Source organism: Oncorhynchus nerka, linkage group LG6, assembly GCF_034236695.1.
Source record: "Oncorhynchus nerka isolate Pitt River linkage group LG6, Oner_Uvic_2.0, whole genome shotgun sequence".
Lineage (NCBI taxonomy): Eukaryota > Metazoa > Chordata > Actinopteri > Salmoniformes > Salmonidae > Oncorhynchus > Oncorhynchus nerka.
Window position 1 is genome coordinate 48,428,490 of NC_088401.1, and position 18,794 is coordinate 48,447,283.

At 49.8% G+C, this 18,794-nt stretch overlaps 1 protein-coding gene across 3 annotated transcripts in view; it reads right to left on the reverse strand.

The window, feature by feature from the left end:
* LOC115130025 (C-terminal-binding protein 2) overlaps positions 1-18,794 on the reverse strand; it is a 46,471-nt gene that overhangs the window by 18,876 nt on the left and 8,801 nt on the right. For all 3 annotated transcript variants that reach the window (XM_065019598.1, XM_065019599.1, XM_065019600.1), the window contains 4 exons: positions 18,567-18,711; positions 18,222-18,428; positions 17,580-17,794; positions 14,338-14,468 (listed from right to left, as the gene is read on the reverse strand). In XM_065019598.1, the coding sequence (XP_064875670.1) occupies positions 14,338-14,468; positions 17,580-17,794; positions 18,222-18,428; positions 18,567-18,711 (698 nt within the window). The remainder of the gene's footprint in view (positions 1-14,337; positions 14,469-17,579; positions 17,795-18,221; positions 18,429-18,566; positions 18,712-18,794) is intronic.

An 18,794-nucleotide genomic window follows, 5' to 3' on the forward strand; every position in this document is an offset into this window, starting at 1 on the left:
CTGAACGTCCAGTGTGTGTGTGTGTGTGTACCTGAAGGGCTCTGTCTCGTGAATGACTGAACGTCCAGTGTGTGTGTGTGTGTACCTGAATGGCTCTGTCTCGTGAATGACTGAACGTCCAGTGTGTGTGTGTGTACCTGAATGGCTCTGTCTCGTGAACGACTGAACGTCCAGTGTGTGTGTGTGTGTGTGTACCTGAAGGGCTCTGTCTCGTGAATGACTGAACGTCCAGTGTGTGTGTGTGTGTACCTGAAGGGCTCTGTCTCGTGAATGACTGAACGTCCAGTGTGTGTGTGTGTGTGTGTACCTGAAGGGCTCTGTCTCGTGAATGACTGAACGTCCAGTGTGTGTGTGTGTGTGTACCTGAAGGCTCTGTCTCGTGAATGACTGAACGTCCAGTGTGTGTGTGTGTGTGTGTGTGACCTGAAGGGCTCTGTCTCGTGAATGACTGAACGTCCAGTGTGTGTGTGTGTGTACCTGAAGGGCTCTGTCTCGTGAATGACTGAACGTCCAGTGTGTGTGTGTGTGTGTGTGAAGGCTCTGTCTCTGTGAATGACTGAACGTCCAGTGTGTGTGTGTGTACCTGAAGGGCTCTGTCTCTGAACGTCCAGTGTGTGTGTGTGTGTGTACCTGAAGGGCTCTGTCTCGTGAATGACTGAACGTCCAGTGTGTGTGTGTGTGTGTACCTGAAGGGCTCTGTCTCCTGAATGACTGAACGTCCAGTGTGTGTGTGTGTGTGTGTACCTGAAGGGCTCTGTCTCGTGAACGACTGAACGTCCAGTGTGTGTGTGTGTGTGTGTGTACCTGAATGGCTCTGTCTCGTGAATGACTGAACGTTCAGTGTGTGTGTGTGTGTGTGTACCTGAAGGGCTCTGTCTCGTGAATGACTGAACGTCCAGTGTGTGTGTGTGTGTACCTGAAGGGCTCTGTCTCGTGAATGACTGAACGTCCAGTGTGTGTGTGTGTACCTGAAGGGCTCTGTCTCGTGAATGACTGAACCCAGTGTGTGTGTGTGTGTACCTGAAGGGCTCTGTCTCGTGAACGACTGAACGTCCAGTGTGTGTGTGTGTACCTGAAGGGCTCTGTCTCGTGAATGACTGAACGTCCAGTGTGTGTGTGTGTGTGTGTGTGTACCTGAAGGGCTCTGTCTCGTGAATGACTGAACGTCCAGTGTGTGTGTGTGTGTGTACCTGAAGGGCTCTGTCTCGTGAATGACTGAACGTCCAGTGTGTGTGTGTGTGTGTGTGTACCTGAAGGGCTCTGTCTCGTGAATGACTGAACGTCCAGTGTGTGTGTGTGTGTACCTGAAGGGCTCTGTCTCGTGAATGACTGAACGTCCAGTGTGTGTGTGTGTGTGTACCTGAATGGCTCTGTCTCGTGAATGACTGAACGTCCAGTGTGTGTGTGTGTGTACCTGAAGGCTCTGTCTCGTGAATGACTGAACGTCCAGTGTGTGTGTGTGTGTGTGTGTGTGAATGGCTCTGTCTCGTGAATGACTGTACCTGAAGGGCTCTGTCTCGTAAATGACTGAACGTCCAGTGTGTGTGTGTGTGTACCTGAATGGCTCTGTCTCGTGAATGACTGAACGTCCAGTGTGTGTGTGTGTGTACCTGAATGGCTCTGTCTCGTGAATGACTGAACGTCCAGTGTGTGTGTGTGTGTGTGTACCTGAATGGCTCTGTCTCGTGAATGACTGAACGTTCAGTGTGTGTGTGTGTGTGTGTGTGTGTACCTGAATGGCTCTGTCTCGTGAACGACTGAACGTCCAGTGTGTGTGTGTGTGTACCTGAAGGGCTCTGTCTCGTGAATGACTGAACGTCCAGTGTGTGTGTGTGTGTACCTGAAGGGCTCTGTCTCGTGAATGACTGAACGTCCAGTGTGTGTGTGTGTGTGTACCTGAAGGCTCTGTCTCGTGAATGACTGAACGTCCAGTGTGTGTGTGTGTGTACCTGAAGGGCTCTGTCTCGTGAATGACTGAACGTCCAGTGTGTGTGTGTGTGTACCTGAAGGGCTCTGTCTCGTGAATGACTGAACGTCCAGTGTGTGTGTGTGTGTACCTGAAGGGCTCTGTCTCGTGAATGACTGAACGTCCAGTGTGTGTGTGTGTGTGTGTGTGTACCTGAAGGGCTCTGTCTCGTGAATGACTGAACGTCCAGTGTGTGTGTGTGTGTGTGTACCTGAAGGGCTCTGTCTCGTGAATGACTGAACGTCCAGTGTGTGTGTGTGTGTGTACCTGAAGGGCTCTGTCTCGTGAATGACTGAACGTCCAGTGTGTGTGTGTGTACCTGAAGGGCTCTGTCTCGTGAACGACTGAACGTCCAGTGTGTGTGTGTGTGTGTGTACCTGAAGGGCTCTGTCTCGTGAATGACTGAACGTCCAGTGTGTGTGTGTGTGTGTACCTGAAGGGCTCTGTCTCGTGAATGACTGAACGTCCAGTGTGTGTGTGTGTGTGTACCTGAAGGGCTCTGTCTCGTGAATGACTGAACGTCCAGTGTGTGTGTGTGTACCTGAAGGGCTCTGTCTCGTGAACGACTGAACGTCCAGTGTGTGTGTGTGTGTACCTGAAGGGCTCTGTCTCGTGAATGACTGAACGTCCAGTGTGTGTGTGTGTGTGTGTGTGTGTGTACCTGAAGGGCTCTGTCTCGTGAATGACTGAACGTCCAGTGTGTGTGTGTGTGTGTGTACCTGAATGGCTCTGTCTCGTGAATGACTGAACGTCCAGTGTGTGTGTGTGTGTGTACCTGAATGGCTCTGTCTCGTGAATGACTGAACGTCCAGTGTGTGTGTGTGTGTGTGTACCTGAATGGCTCTGTCTCGTGAATGACTGAACGTCCAGTGTGTGTGTGTGTGTGTACCTGAAGGGCTCTGTCTCGTGAATGACTGAACGTCCAGTGTGTGTGTGTGTGTGTGTACCTGAATGGCTCTGTCTCGTGAATGACTGAACGTCCAGTGTGTGTGTGTGTGTGTGTACTTGAATGGCTCTGTCTCGTGAATGACTGAACGTCCAGTGTGTGTGTGTGTACTTGAATGGCTCTGTCTCGTGAATGACTGAACGTCCAGTGTGTGTGTACCTGAATGGCTCTGTCTCGTGAATGACTGAACGTCCAGTGTGTGTGTGTGTGTGTGTACCTGAAGGGCTCTGTCTCGTGAATGACTGAACGTCCAGTGTGTGTGTGTGTACCTGAAGGGCTCTGTCTCGTGAATGACTGAACGTCCAGTGTGTGTGTGTGTGTGTACCTGAAGGGCTCTGTCTCGTGAATGACTGAACGTCCAGTGTGTGTGTGTGTGTACCTGAAGGGCTCTGTCTGAAGGGCTCTGTCTCGTGACTGAACGTCCAGTGTGTGTGTGTGTACCTGAAGGGCTCTGTCTCGTGAATGACTGAACGTCCAGTGTGTGTGTGTACCTGAAGGGCTCTGTCTCGTGAATGACTGAACGTCCAGTGTGTGTGTGTGTGTGTACCTGAATGGCTCTGTCTCGTGAATGACTGAACGTCCAGTGTGTGTGTGTGTGTGTGTACCTGAATGGCTCTGTCTCGTGAATGACTGAACGTCCAGTGTGTGTGTGTGTGTACCTGAATGGCTCTGTCTCGTGAATGACTGAACGTCCAGTGTGTGTGTGTGTGTACCTGAAGGGCTCTGTCTCGTGAATGACTGAACGTCCAGTGTGTGTGTGTGTACCTGAAGGGCTCTGTCTCGTGAATGACTGAACGTCCAGTGTGTGTGTGTGTACCTGAAGGGCTCTGTCTCGTGAATGACTGAACGTCCAGTGTGTGTGTGTGTGTACCTGAAGGGCTCTGTCTCGTGAATGACTGAACGTCCAGTGTGTGTGTGTGTGTACCTGAATGGCTCTGTCTCGTGAATGACTGAACGTCCAGTGTGTGTGTGTACCTGAAGGGCTCTGTCTCGTGAATGACTGAACGTCCAGTGTGTGTGTGTGTACCTGAAGGGCTCTGTCTCGTGAATGACTGAACGTCCAGTGTGTGTGTGTGTGTGTACCTGAAGGGCTCTGTCTCGTGAATGACTGAACGTCCAGTGTGTGTGTGTGTGTGTACCTGAAGGGCTCTGTCTCGTGAATGACTGAACGTCCAGTGTGTGTGTGTGTACCTGAAGGGCTCTGTCTCGTGAATGACTGAACGTCCAGTGTGTGTGTGTGTACCTGAAGGGCTCTGTCTCGTGAATGACTGAACGTCCAGTGTGTGTGTGTGTGTACCTGAATGGCTCTGTCTCGTGAATGACTGAACGTTCAGTGTGTGTGTGTGTGTGTGTACCTGAATGGCTCTGTCTCGTGAACGACTGAACGTCCAGTGTGTGTGTGTGTGTACCTGAAGGGCTCTGTCTCGTGAATGACTGAACGTCCAGTGTGTGTGTGTGTGTGTACCTGAATGGCTCTGTCTCGTGAATGACTGAACGTCCAGTGTGTGTGTGTGTGTACCTGAATGGCTCTGTCTCGTGAATGACTGAACGTCCAGTGTGTGTGTGTGTACCTGAATGGCTCTGTCTCGTGAATGACTGAACGTCCAGTGTGTGTGTGTGTGTGTACCTGAAGGGCTCTGTCTCGTGAATGACTGAACGTCCAGTGTGTGTGTGTGTGTGTGTGTGTGTACCTGAAGGGCTCTGTCTCGTGAATGACTGAACGTCCAGTGTGTGTGTGTGTACCTGAAGGGCTCTGTCTCGTGAACGACTGAACGTCCAGTGTGTGTGTGTGTGTGTACCTGAAGGGCTCTGTCTCGTGAATGACTGAACGTCCAGTGTGTGTGTGTGTGTACCTGAAGGGCTCTGTCTCGTGAACGACTGAACGTCCAGTGTGTGTGTGTGTGTACCTGAAGGGCTCTGTCTCGTGAATGACTGAACGTCCAGTGTGTGTGTACCTGAAGGGCTCTGTCTCGTGAATGACTGAACGTCCAGTGTGTGTGTGTGTGTGTGTGTGTGTGTACCTGAAGGGCTCTGTCTCGTGAATGACTGAACGTCCAGTGTGTGTGTGTGTGTGTACCTGAAGGGCTCTGTCTCGTGAATGACTGAACGTCCAGTGTGTGTGTGTACCTGAAGGGCTCTGTCTCGTGAATGACTGAACGTCCAGTGTGTGTGTGTGTGTGTGTACCTGAAGGGCTCTGTCTCGTGAATGACTGAACGTCCAGTGTGTGTGTGTGTGTGTGTGTACCTGAAGGGCTCTGTCTCGTGAATGACTGAACGTCCAGTGTGTGTGTGTGTGTACCTGAAGGGCTCTGTCTCGTGAATGACTGAACGTCCAGTGTGTGTGTGTGTGTACCTGAAGGGCTCTGTCTCGTGAATGACTGAACGTCCAGTGTGTGTGTGTGTGTACCTGAAGGGCTCTGTCTCGTGAATGACTGAACGTCCAGTGTGTGTGTGTGTGTGTACCTGAATGGCTCTGTCTCGTGAATGACTGAACGTCCAGTGTGTGTGTGTGTGTGTACCTGAAGGGCTCTGTCTCGTGAATGACTGAACGTCCAGTGTGTGTGTGTGTGTACCTGAAGGGCTCTGTCTCGTGAACGACTGAACGTCCAGTGTGTGTGTGTGTACCTGAAGGGCTCTGTCTCGTGAACGACTGAACGTCCAGTGTGTGTGTGTGTACCTGAAGGGCTCTGTCTCGTGAATGACTGAACGTCCAGTGTGTGTGTGTACCTGAAGGGCTCTGTCTCGTGAATGACTGAACGTCCAGTGTGTGTGTGTGTGTACCTGAAGGGCTCTGTCTCGTGAATGACTGAACGTCCAGTGTGTGTGTGTGTGTACCTGAAGGGCTCTGTCTCGTGAATGACTGAACGTCCAGTGTGTGTGTGTGTGTACCTGAATGGCTCTGTCTCGTGAATGACTGAACGTCCAGTGTGTGTGTGTGTGTACCTGAAGGGCTCTGTCTCGTGAACGACTGAACGTCCAGTGTGTGTGTGTGTACCTGAAGGGCTCTGTCTCGTGAACGACTGAACGTCCAGTGTGTGTGTGTGTACCTGAAGGGCTCTGTCTCGTGAACGACTGAACGTCCAGTGTGTGTGTGTGTGTACCTGAAGGGCTCTGTCTCGTGAATGACTGAACGTCCAGTGTGTGTGTGTGTGTGTGTACCTGAATGGCTCTGTCTCGTGAATGACTGAACGTCCAGTGTGTGTGTGTGTGTGTGTGTACCTGAATGGCTCTGTCTCGTGAATGACTGAACGTCCAGTGTGTGTGTGTGTGGCTTGAATGGCTCTGTCTCGTGAATGACTGAACGTCCAGTGTGTGTGTGTGTGTGTACCTGAATGGCTCTGTCTCGTGAATGACTGAACGTCCAGTGTGTGTGTGTGTGTACCTGAAGGGCTCTGTCTCGTGAACGACTGAACGTCCAGTGTGTGTGTGTGTGTACCTGAAGGGCTCTGTCTCGTGAATGACTGAACGTCCAGTGTGTGTGTGTGTTGAATGGCTCTGTCTCGTGAATGACTGAACGTCCAGTGTGTGTGTGTGTGTACCTGAATGGCTCTGTCTCGTGAATGACTGAACGTCCAGTGTGTGTGTGTGTGTGTACCTGAAGGGCTCTGTCTCGTGAATGACTGAACGTCCAGTGTGTGTGTGTGTGTACCTGAAGGGCTCTGTCTCGTGAATGACTGAACGTCCAGTGTGTGTGTGTACCTGAAGGGCTCTGTCTCGTGAATGACTGAACGTCCAGTGTGTGTGTGTGTGTGTGTACCTGAAGGGCTCTGTCTCGTGAATGACTGAACGTCCAGTGTGTGTGTGTGTGTGTACCTGAAGGGCTCTGTCTCGTGAACGACTGAACGTCCAGTGTGTGTGTGTGTGTACCTGAAGGGCTCTGTCTCGTGAAGTGACTGAACTCTGTCCAGTGTGTGTGTGTGTGTGTGTGTGTGTACCTGAAGGGCTCTGTCTCGTGAATGACTGAACGTCCAGTGGTGTGTGTGTGTACCTGAAGGGCTCTGTCTCGTGAATGACTGAACGTCCAGTGTGTGTGTGTGTGTGTGTGTACCTGAAGGGCTCTGTCTCGTGAATGACTGAACGTCCAGTGTGTGTGTGTGTGTACCTGAAGGGCTCTGTCTCGTGAATGACTGAACGTCCAGTGTGTGTGTGTGTGTACCTGAAGGGCTCTGTCTCGTGAATGACTGAACGTCCAGTGTGTGTGTACCTGAAGGGCTCTGTCTCGTGAATGACTGAACGTCCAGTGTGTGTGTGTGTGTGTGTGTGTACCTGAAGGGCTCTGTCTCGTGAATGACTGAACGTCCAGTGTGTGTGTGTGTACCTGAAGGGCTCTGTCTCGTGAATGACTGAACGTCCAGTGTGTGTGTGTGTACCTGAAGGGCTCTGTCTCGTGAATGACTGAACGTCCAGTGTGTGTGTGTGTACCTGAATGGCTCTGTCTCGTGAATGACTGAACGTCCAGTGTGTGTGTGTGTGTGTACCTGAAGGGCTCTGTCTCGTGAATGACTGAACGTCCAGTGTGTGTGTGTGTGTGTGTACCTGAAGGGCTCTGTCTCGTGAATGACTGAACGTCCAGTGTGTGTGTGTGTGTGTGTGTGAATGGCTCTGTCTCGTGAATGACTGAACGTCCAGTGTGTGTGTGTGTGTGTGTGTACCTGAAGGGCTCTGTCTCGTGAATGACTGAACGTCCAGTGTGTGTGTGTGTGTGTGTACCTGAAGGCTCTGTCTCGTGAATGACTGAACGTCCAGTGTGTGTGTGTGTGTACCTGAAGGGCTCTGTCTCGTGAATGACTGAACGTCCAGTGTGTGTGTGTGTCTGTCTCGTGAGCGACTGAACCTGAAGGGCTCTGTCTCGTGAATGACTGAACGTCCAGTGTGTGTGTGTGTGTGTACCTGAATGGCTCTGTCTCGTGAATGACTGAACGTCCAGTGTGTGTGTGTGTGTACCTGAAGGGCTCTGTCTCGTGAACTGAACGTCCAGTGTGTGTGTGTGTGTACCTGAATGGCTCTGTCTCGACTGAACGTCCAGTGTGTGTGTGTGTGTACCTGAAGGGCTCTGTCTCGTGAATGACTGAACGTCCAGTGTGTGTGTGTGTGTGTACCTGAATGGCTCTGTCTCGTGAATGACTGAACGTCCAGTGTGTGTGTGTGTGAAGTGCTCTGTCTCGTAAATGACTGAACGTCCAGTGTGTGTGTACCTGAATGGCTCTGTCTCGTGAATGACTGAACGTCCAGTGTGTGTGTGTGTGTGTGTGTGTACCTGAAGGGCTCTGTCTCGTGAATGACTGAACGTCCAGTGTGTGTGTGTGTACCTGAAGGGCTCTGTCTCGTGAATGACTGAACGTCCAGTGTGTGTGTGTGTGTACCTGAAGGGCTCTGTCTCGTGAATGACTGAACGTCCAGTGTGTGTGTGTGTGTACCTGAAGGGCTCTGTCTCGTGAATGACTGAACGTCCAGTGTGTGTGTGTGTGTACCTGAAGGGCTCTGTCTCGTGAATGACTGAACGTCCAGTGTGTGTGTGTGTGTACCTGAAGGGCTCTGTCTCGTGAATGACTGAACGTCCAGTGTGTGTGTGTGTGTGTGTGTACCTGAAGGGCTCTGTCTCGTGAATGACTGAACGTCCAGTGTGTGTGTGTGTGTGTACCTGAAGGGCTCTGTCTCGTGAATGACTGAACGTCCAGTGTGTGTGTGTGTGTGTACCTGAAGGGCTCTGTCTCGTGAATGACTGAACGTCCAGTGTGTGTGTGTGTGTGTACCTGAAGGGCTCTGTCTCGTGAACTGAACGTCCAGTGTGTGTGTGTGTGTACCTGAAGGGCTCTGTCCAGTGTGTGTGTGTGTGTACCTGAAGGGCTCTGTCTCGTGAATGACTGAACGTCCAGTGTGTGTGTGTGTGTACCTGAAGGGCTCTGTCTCGTGAATGACTGAACGTCCAGTGTGTGTGTGTGTGTACCTGAAGGGCTCTGTCTCGTGAATGACTGAACGTCCAGTGTGTGTGTGTACCTGAATGGCTCTGTCTCGTGAATGACTGAACGTCCAGTGACTGTGTGTGTCTCGTGTCCAGTGTGTGTGTGTGTGTGTGTGTGTGTACCTGAATGGCTCTGTCTCGTGAATGACTGAACGTCCAGTGTGTGTGTGTGTGTGTGTGTACCTGAATGGCTCTGTCTCGTGAATGACTGAACGTCCAGTGTGTGTGTGTGTGTGTGTACCTGAATGGCTCTGTCTCGTGAACGACTGAACGTCCAGTGTGTGTGTGTGTGTACCTGAAGGGCTCTGTCTCGTGAATGACTGAACGTCCAGTGTGTGTGTGTGTGTGTGTACCTGAAGGGCTCTGTCTCGTGAATGACTGAACGTCCAGTGTGTGTGTGTGTGTACCTGAAGGGCTCTGTCTCGTGAATGACTGAACGTCCAGTGTGTGTGTGTGTGTGTACCTGAATGGCTCTGTCTCGTGAATGACTGAACGTCCAGTGTGTGTGTGTGTGTACCTGAAGGGCTCTGTCTCGTGAATGACTGAACGTCCAGTGTGTGTGTGTGTGTACCTGAATGGCTCTGTCTCGTGAATGACTGAACGTCCAGTGTGTGTGTGAATGTGTACCTGAAGGGCTCTGTCTCGTGAATGACTGAACGTCCAGTGTGTGTGTGTGTGTACCTGAATGGCTCTGTCTCGTGAATGACTGAACGTCCAGTGTGTGTGTGTGTGTACCTGAATGGCTCTGTCTCGTGAATGACTGAAGTGTGTGTGTGTACCTGAAGGGCTCTGTCTCGTGAATGACTGAACGTCCAGTGTGTGTGTGTACCTGAATGGCTCTGTCCAATGACTGAACGTCCAGTGTGTGTGTGTGTGTGTACCTGAAGGGCTCTGTCTCGTGAATGACTGAACGTCCAGTGTGTGTGTGTGTGTGTACCTGAATGGCTCTGTCTCGTGAATGACTGAACGTCCAGTGTGTGTGTGTGTGTGTGTGTACCTGAATGGCTCTGTCTCGTGAATGACTGAACGTCCAGTGTGTGTGTACCTGAAGGGCTCTGTCTCGTGAATGACTGAATGGGCTCTGTCAGTGAACGTCCAGTGTGTGTGTGTGTGTGTACCTGAATGGCTCTGTCTCGTGAATGACTGAACGTCCAGTGTGTGTGTGTGTGTGTACCTGAAGGGCTCTGTCTCAATGTGTGTCCAGTGTGTGTGTGTGTACCTGAAGGGCTCTGTCTCGTGAATGACTGAACGTCCAGTGTGTGTGTGTGTGTGTACCTGAAGGGCTCTGTCTCGTGAATGACTGAACGTCCAGTGTGTGTGTGTGTGTACCTGAACCTGAATGGCTCTGTCTCGTGAATGACTGAACGTCCAGTGTGTGTGTGTGTACCTGAAGGGCTCTGTCTCGTGAATGACTGAACGTCCAGTGTGTGTGTGTGTGTACCTGAAGGGCTCTGTCTCGTGAACGAACGTCCAGTGTGTGTGTGTGTGTGTACCTGAAGGGCTCTGTCTCGTGAATGACTGAACGTCCAGTGTGTGTGTGTGTGTACCTGAAGGGCTCTGTCTCGTGAATGACTGAACGTCCAGTGTGTGTGTGTGTGTACCTGAAGGGCTCTGTGAACGTCCAGTGTGTGTGTGTACCTGAAGGGCTCTGTCTCGTGAATGACTGAACGTCCAGTGTGTGTGTGTGTGTACCTGAATGGCTCTGTCTCGTGAATGACTGAACGTCCAGTGTGTGTGTGTGTGTGTACCTGAAGGGCTCTGTCTCGTGAATGACTGAACGTCCAGTGTGTGTGTGTGTGTGTACCTGAATGGCTCTGTCTCGTGAATGACTGAACGTCCAGTGTGTGTGTGTGTGTACCTGAAGGGCTCTGTCTCGTGAATGACTGAACGTCCAGTGTGTGTGTGTGTGTACCTGAAGGGCTCTGTCTCGTGAATGACTGAACTGAGTGTGTGTGTGTGTGTGTACCTGAATGGCTCTGTCTCGTGAATGACTGAACGTCCAGTGTGTGTGTGTGTACTTGAATGGCTCTGTCTCGTGAATGACTGAACGTCCAGTGTGTGTGTGTGTGTGTACCTGAAGGGCTCTGTCTCGTGAATGACTGAACGTCCAGTGTGTGTGTGTGTGTACCTGAAGGGCTCTGTCTCGTGAATGACTGAACGTCCAGTGTGTGTGTGTACCTGAATGGCTCTGTCTGAAGTGTGTGTGTGTGTGTACCTGAATGGCTCTGAATGACTGAACGTCCAGTGTGTGTGTGTGTGTACCTGAAGGGCTCTGTCTCGTGAATGACTGAACGTCCAGTGTGTGTGTGTGTGTGTACCTGAAGGGCTCTGTCTCGTGAATGACTGAACGTCCAGTGTGTGTGTGTACCTGAAGGGCTCTGTCTCGTGAATGACTGAACGTCCAGTGTGTGTGTGTGTGTACCTGAAGGGCTCTGTCTCGTGAACTGACTGAACGTCCAGTGTGTGTGTGTGTGTGTGTGTGTGTGTACCTGAAGGGCTCTGTCTCGTGAATGACTGAACGTCCAGTGTGTGTGTGTGTGTGTGTGTACCTGAAGGGCTCTGTCTCGTGAATGACTGAACGTCCAGTGTGTGTGTGTGTGTGTGTACCTGAAGGGCTCTGTCTCGTGAATGACTGAGCGTCCAGTGTGTGTGTGTGTGTGTGTGTACCTGAAGGGCTCTGTCTCGTGAATGACTGAACGTCCAGTGTGTGTGTGTGTGTGTGTGGCCTGAAGGGCTCTGTCTCGTGAATGACTGAACGTCCAGTGTGTGTGTGTGTACCTGAAGGGCTCTGTCTCGTGAACGACTGAACGTCCAGTGTGTGTGTGTGTGTACCTGAAGGGCTCTGTCTCGTGAATGACTGAACGTCCAGTGTGTGTGTGTGTGTGTACCTGAAGGGCTCTGTCTCGTGAATGACTGAACGTCCAGTGTGTGTGTGTGTACCTGAATGGCTCTGTCTCGTGAATGACTGAACGTCCAGTGTGTGTGTGTGTGTACCTGAATGGCTCTGTCTCGTGAATGACTGAACGTCCAGTGTGTGTGTGTGTGTGTGGGCTCTGTCCTGAATGGCTAATGACTGAACGTCCAGTGTGTGTGTGTGTGTGTACCTGAATGGCTCTGTCTCGTGAATGACTGAACGTCCAGTGTGTGTGTGTGTGTACCTGAAGGGCTCTGTCTCGTGAATGACTGATGGGCTCTGTCTCGTGAACGACTGAACGTCCAGTGTGTGTGTGTGTGTGTGTGTACCTGAAGGGCTCTGTCTCGTGAATGACTGAACGTCCAGTGTGTGTGTGTACCTGAATGGCTCTGTCTCGTGAATGACTGAACGTCCAGTGTGTGTGTGTGTGTGTACCTGAATGGCTCTGTCTCGTGAACGACTGAACGTCCAGTGTGTGTGTGTGTGTGAATGGCTCTGTCTCGTGAATGACTGAACTCTGTGTGTGTGAATGACCTGAATGGCTCTGTCCAATGTGAAGCGTGTGTGTGTGTGTGTGTGTACCTGAATGGCTCTGTCTCATGACTGACTGAACGTCCAGTGTGTGTGTGTACCTGAATGGCTCTGTCTCGTGAATGACTGAACGTCCAGTGTGTGTGTGTGTGTGTACCTGAATGGCTCTGTCTCGTGAATGACTGAACGTCCAGTGTGTGTGTGTGTGTACCTGAATGGCTCTGTCTCGTGAATGACTGAACGTCCAGTGTGTGTGTGTGTGTGTGTGTACCTGAATGGCTCTGTCTCGTGAATGACTGAACGTCCAGTGTGTGTGTGTGTGTGTGTACCTGAAGGGCTCTGTCTCGTGAATGACTGAACGTCCAGTGTGTGTGTACCTGAAGGGCTCTGTCTCGTGAATGACTGAACGTCCAGTGTGTGTGTGTGTGTACCTGAAGGGCTCTGTCTCGTGAATGACTGAACGTCCAGTGTGTGTGTGTGTGTACCTGAAGGCTCTGTCTCGTGAATGACTGAACGTCCAGTGTGTGTGTGTGTACCTGAAGGGCTCTGTCTGAACGTGAATGACTGAACGTCCAGTGTGTGTGTGTGTGTACCTGAATGGCTCTGTCTCGTGAATGACTGAACGTCCAGTGTGTGTGTGTGTACCTGAATGGCTCTGTCTCGTGAATGACTGAACGTCCAGTGTGTGTGTGTGTGTACCTGAATGGCTCTGTCTCGTGAATGACTGAACGTCCAGTGTGTGTGTGTGTGTACCTGAATGGCTCTGTCTCGTGAATGACTGAACGTCCAGTGTGTGTGTGTGTGTGTACCTGAATGGCTCTGTCTCGTGAATGACTGAACGTCCAGTGTGTGTGTGTGTGTACCTGAATGGCTCTGTCTCGTGAATGACTGAACGTCCAGTGTGTGTGTGTGTGTACCTGAATGGCTCTGTCTCGTGAATGACTGAACGTCCAGTGTGTGTGTGTGTGTACCTGAATGGCTCTGTCTCGTGAATGACTGAACGTCCAGTGTGTGTGTGTGTGTACCTGAATGGCTCTGTCTCGTGAACGACTGAACGTCCAGTGTGTGTGTGTGTGTACCTGAAGGGCTCTGTCTCGTGAATGACTGAACGTCCAGTGTGTGTGTGTGTGTACCTGAAGGGCTCTGTCTCGTGAATGACTGAACGTCCAGTGTGTGTGTGTGTGTACCTGAAGGGCTCTGTCTCGTGAATGACTGAACGTCCAGTGTGTGTGTGTGTGTGTGTGTACCTGAAGGGCTCTGTCTCGTGAATGACTGAACGTCCAGTGTGTGTGTGTGTACCTGAAGGGCTCTGTCTCGTGAATGACTGAACGTCCAGTGTGTGTGTGTGTACCTGAAGGGCTCTGTCTCGTGAACGACTGAACGTCCAGTGTGTGTGTGTGTGTGTACCTGAAGGGCTCTGTCTCGTGAACGACTGAACGTCCAGTGTGTGTGTGTGTGTGTACCTGAAGGGCTCTGTCTCGTGAATGACTGAACGTCCAGTGTGTGTGTGTGTGTGTACCTGAAGGGCTCTGTCTCGTGAATGACTGAACGTCCAGTGTGTGTGTGTGTGTGTGTGTGTACCTGAAGGGCTCTGTCTCGTGAATGACTGAACGTCCAGTGTGTGTGTGTGTGTACCTGAAGGGCTCTGTCTCGTGAATGACTGACGTCCAGTGTGTGTGTGTGTACCTGAAGGGCTCTGTCCAGAATGACTGAACGTCCAGTGTGTGTGTGTGTGTGTGTACCTGAATGGCTCTGTCTCGTGAACGACTGAACGTCCAGTGTGTGTGTGTGTACCTGAATGGCTCTGTCTCGTGAATGACTGAACGTCCAGTGTGTGTGTGTGTGTGTGTGTACCTGAATGGCTCGGTCTCGTGAACGACTGAACGTCCAGTGTGTGTGTACCTGAAGGGCTCTGTCTCGTGAATGACTGAACGTCCAGTGTGTGTGTGTGTGTGTACCTGAAGGGCTCTGTCTCGTGAACGACTGAACGTCCAGTGTGTGTGTGTGTGTGTGTGTACCTGAATGGCTCTGTCTCGTGGACGTCTAGTGCAGCTCCTCGTATCCGTCCTTCCTTCAGGGCCTGAGCCAGAGCCTTCTCATCCACCAGCCCTCCCCGCGCAGAGTTCACCAGGAACGCTCCCTGGCGCATCTACACACAAAACACAGGGTTAACTTCATACACACACGCACTCCCATAATTAACTCAGGAACCACACCTATGTGGAAGCACCTGCTTTTAATATACTTTGTATCCCTCATTTAGTCAATTGTTTCCATTATTTTGGAAGTTACCTGTACATGCATGTAAGAACGTGAATTTACAAACATACTAGGGCTGTTAACGAGTTAATAAGGTGTTAGATTTTCAAAAAGGCATTCATTTTTCACCGCACGGACCCCTTTCAAGCGCACGTGTTTCCACACAGACCCTATACTATGTTGCAGCTGCTGTTATGTGGCGCCGTCTGTCTCTTAGGGTGTTTTCACACTTGGTCCCCTTCAGACAATTTTTGTGAATTCAGTGCGGCTCCCCTCATTTTTTTTGTGCCGTGCGAAGACTCCAAAAGGAACAGAGTGGAGTGCGAAGACTCCAAAAGGAACAGAGTGGAGTGCGAAGACTCCAAAAGGAACAGAGTGGAGTGCGAAGACTGGAGTGCAAACTCCAAAGGAACACAGTGGAGTGGAGTCCAAAGACACAGTGGAGTGCAAACTCCAAAGGAACAGAGTGGAGTGCGAAGACTCCAAAAGGAACAGAGTGGAGTGCGAAGACTCCAAAAGGAACAGAGTGGAGTGCGAAGACTCCAAAAGGAACACAGTGGAGTGCGAAGACTCCAAAAGGAACACAGTGGAGTGCGAAGACTCCAAAAGGAACACAGTGGAGTGCGAAGACTCCAAAAGGAACACAGTGGAGTGCGAAGACTCCAAAAGGAACAGAGTGGAGTGCGAAGACTCCAAAAGGAACAGAGTGGAGTGTGAAGACTCCAAAAGGAACACAGTGGAGTGTGAAGACTCCAAAAGGAACAGAGTGGAGTGTGAAGACTCCAAAAGGAACACAGTGGAGTGTGAAGACTCCAAAAGGAACACAGTGGAGTGTGAAGACTCCAAAAGGAACACAGTGGAGTGTGAAGACTCCAAAAGGAACACAGTGGAGTGTGAACACTCCATAGGAACTTGGAGCCCTCAGAAGAGCACCCTAAGCAAACCGAACTGAGACCACCTCGAGAGGTGGTTTGAGTATGGTTCGCTTGAATTCAGAAGTCCGGTTCCCCCTTCTTTTTTTAGGACAAGGTAAACACAAAGCTCCCCGGGTTTGCTTGTAATTTTAACCGCACCACACACTGGACTACTGGAACACCGTTTCCTCTGCAATAACCCCTTCACATTGGAGAGAGAAGAGGATGTGCCGGTTCACATAAATAAATGTGTGCTGATTAGCGATTGTCAAGGACGCAGAGAAACTCTAAAATGTGTGTGTGGAGTTTTGTACTGACGCGATGTTCAGATTCTCTGTTTGCAAGAGAGGTTCATAAAACTGTTTATTCGAATGTGGGGTTTGAATAGTGTGAAAAGGCAACATATTTGGTGAGAATCACAACATGGGTACAAAATCCATTCTAGCTGTTGAAGGGTCAGTAGCCTACAGCATTATTTAAATCGGCAATTAATTTACTGTAGTTAATCTGTTACCAATAATATTTACATGTTAATATTATCTTCTGATGACAATTATTATGTCTCCTCCTTTTACCAAAATGCAATCTGTTAACTTCCAAAATGTAATTAGGTATATCTAGCTGTCCGTTTGCACGTTCTGATGGAATGGCTTGTTCTGTACTTTTACTAGAGTGCATTGAGTGAATGTTGGACAAATATCTTTGGTTCCTTTCTAACAAAAAATTGAAATGCGAATGCAAAGAGGACTCGGACCTCAAAAAAGGCGAAGTGAACTGGCAAAAGAGTTGAGTCCTCATTCAAAGGCAGTGTGAATACAAAGAGAACAGACTTCTTTAGATTTCTTTTGTTCACTTTAAAACAGGACTGACACCACTTATTTTAAAAGAGGACTAATATGTGAAAACACCCTTAAAACATCCACTTTGCGCGCAGCTTTGAGCCACAATTTTGAAGGAAAAAAAGCTCAACCATACACACATTCTCAGGTGTTTCTTTAGATAACAGCAAAAACATATTTTGGACAAAAATAGCTAGCAACTTATACTAAAGTTCGCTAGCTAACCAAAATAATGTTTACAATGTCATGGTTGAATGCCTCTTGACATAACTAACTAGCCACAATGGTTTTAAACCAGAACAGGACATCCATTCCATTTAGGTAACTGTTTTTCTTGCATTTCTCAGGTCAAAAGATTTAAGCAAATAATCTCCATTTTTGTAGAACCAGCTTGTGACTAGCTCATGTTGAAGTAGCCTAGGCTACATCTAATAGCTGTTATTACATGAACTCAGACCTGGCAGAGCTATTGTCTTCTGTGGAATTCATATCATTGTTGAACAGGTGTAAAATGCTCCTTGTGTCCATAGAGACAGTTCTGTTTTCCTGTACTTAACCCTCCAAATCAGAAATTGGGAGAACACTAATTGAGAATGCCTGAAGCTTTAACTGTTTGTTTGTGTGTGTGTGTGTGTGTGTCTGTGTGTGTGTGTGTTCACAAGCGTTAAAACGTCAAGAACATTAATAAGAGGGAGTAAGTATATTTAAAAGAGCTACATGTAGTATTTTTGGGCCCGGCAAATCTCTTGTCAAATTGACTGGGGCTGAACGATTTGTATAAAGTATCGCTCACTAATGGATTCGGTTAGCATGCGGCTCAGGAAATTTAACAACAAGACAGTCCGTCTTCTGTTGACCAATAAGAAGGCTGCACCAATAGAATGCAATTTTGTGTGGGCCCAATCACTTTTTTGGAGGAAAAAAATATTGTGAAACACTATCATTCTACTATTACTTCAGATATAATAATGAAATTTTCTGAAATTACAATGCAAAAATATTACATGTAGCTAATTTAAACATTGTGAGTATTTTATTTCTTATACAGATTGTGTTTCCGTCCCTTACAATAAAAGCATAGTACGCCTGTAACTCAACAAACTGCTTTTTAATAGGGTTATTTTTTCTTAAGGGACAAATTTCAGAAAATTAAAACATTTAGATGAATTGTGATTATTTAAATCGTTTGACAGCCCTAAAACATACATAAAATGTCTGTGTACGATGTGTGTTTATGACATCGTGTACCTGTTTGATGGTGAAGTCGTTGATGAGGTGGTGGTTGTGTTCATTGAGGCTGCAGTGTAGAGAGACACAGTCAGAGTGGATGAGCAGGTCTTGGAGCGTAGTCATCCTCTGCAGGCCCAGGGAGCGCTCCACTCCGTCAGGCAGGTAGGGGTCGTAGAAGATCACCCCGAAACCAAACGCCTTGGCCCGCAGAGCCACCGCCTGGCCCACACGACCTGCAGAGAGGAACGCACAGGGGTAACTAGTGTTTGTATATCCATGGTGGGGCACATAGGCACCCAAAGCAATTCCAGGGCCTCTCGCAGCCCCAATTATCAATTGAAAACAGGCCAGACTAGGGGCCACTAGTCAGGGTAGCCTAGTGACCACTAGTCACCACTCAGGGTAGCCTAGTGGTTAGAGAGTTGGACTAGTAACCGAAAGGTTGCAAGTTCAAATCCACGAACTGACAAGCTGTCGTTCTGCCCCTGAACAGGCAGTTAACTCACTGTTCCTAGGCCGTCATTGAAAATAAGAATTTGTTCTTAACTGACTTGCCTAGTTGAATAAAGGTAAATAAAAGATTTTTAAAATCAGCCCCCTTCTCCACTACCCAGTAACTCCATCAACCTCCCTACCCTAGCCCAGATGACCCCCACTCACCCAGGCCGATGATGCCCAGCGTCTCCCCCCGGATGCGGGCAGCTCCCCCGGCCACCTCCCTGATCTGCTCCACGCTGGAGGCCCTGGTGCCCTCCCTCAGGGCCTGATGCATCCAGGTGACGCGGCGGTACAGGTTCAGGATCAGACACATGGACGTGTCGGCCGTCTCCTCCACCGAGCACGCTGGCACGTTACACACTGCGATGCCTGGGGGAGAGAGATGGGGAGGTGGGGAGAGAGGGAGATGGTGAGACGAAGGAAAGAGAGGAGTGTGTGTGTGTGTGTGTGTGTGTGTGTGTACCTGTTCATCGGCATACTGCGTGTGTGTATTCAGGCATGACTCACCCAGCTCAGCTGCAGCTTTGATGTCGACATTGTCGAAGCCACTGCCGATCCTGACAATGACTCGGAGGCCTTTGAACTTATCCAGGTCGTCTCTGGAGAGGGTGATGGTGTGGTAGAGCAGAGCCCCCACTGCCTCGTTCAGCACCTATGGGGTTAATACACAGACACCGTTATACAGTTGGCAATACAGGGTTAACACACACCGTCAGACAAGGCCATCACACAAAT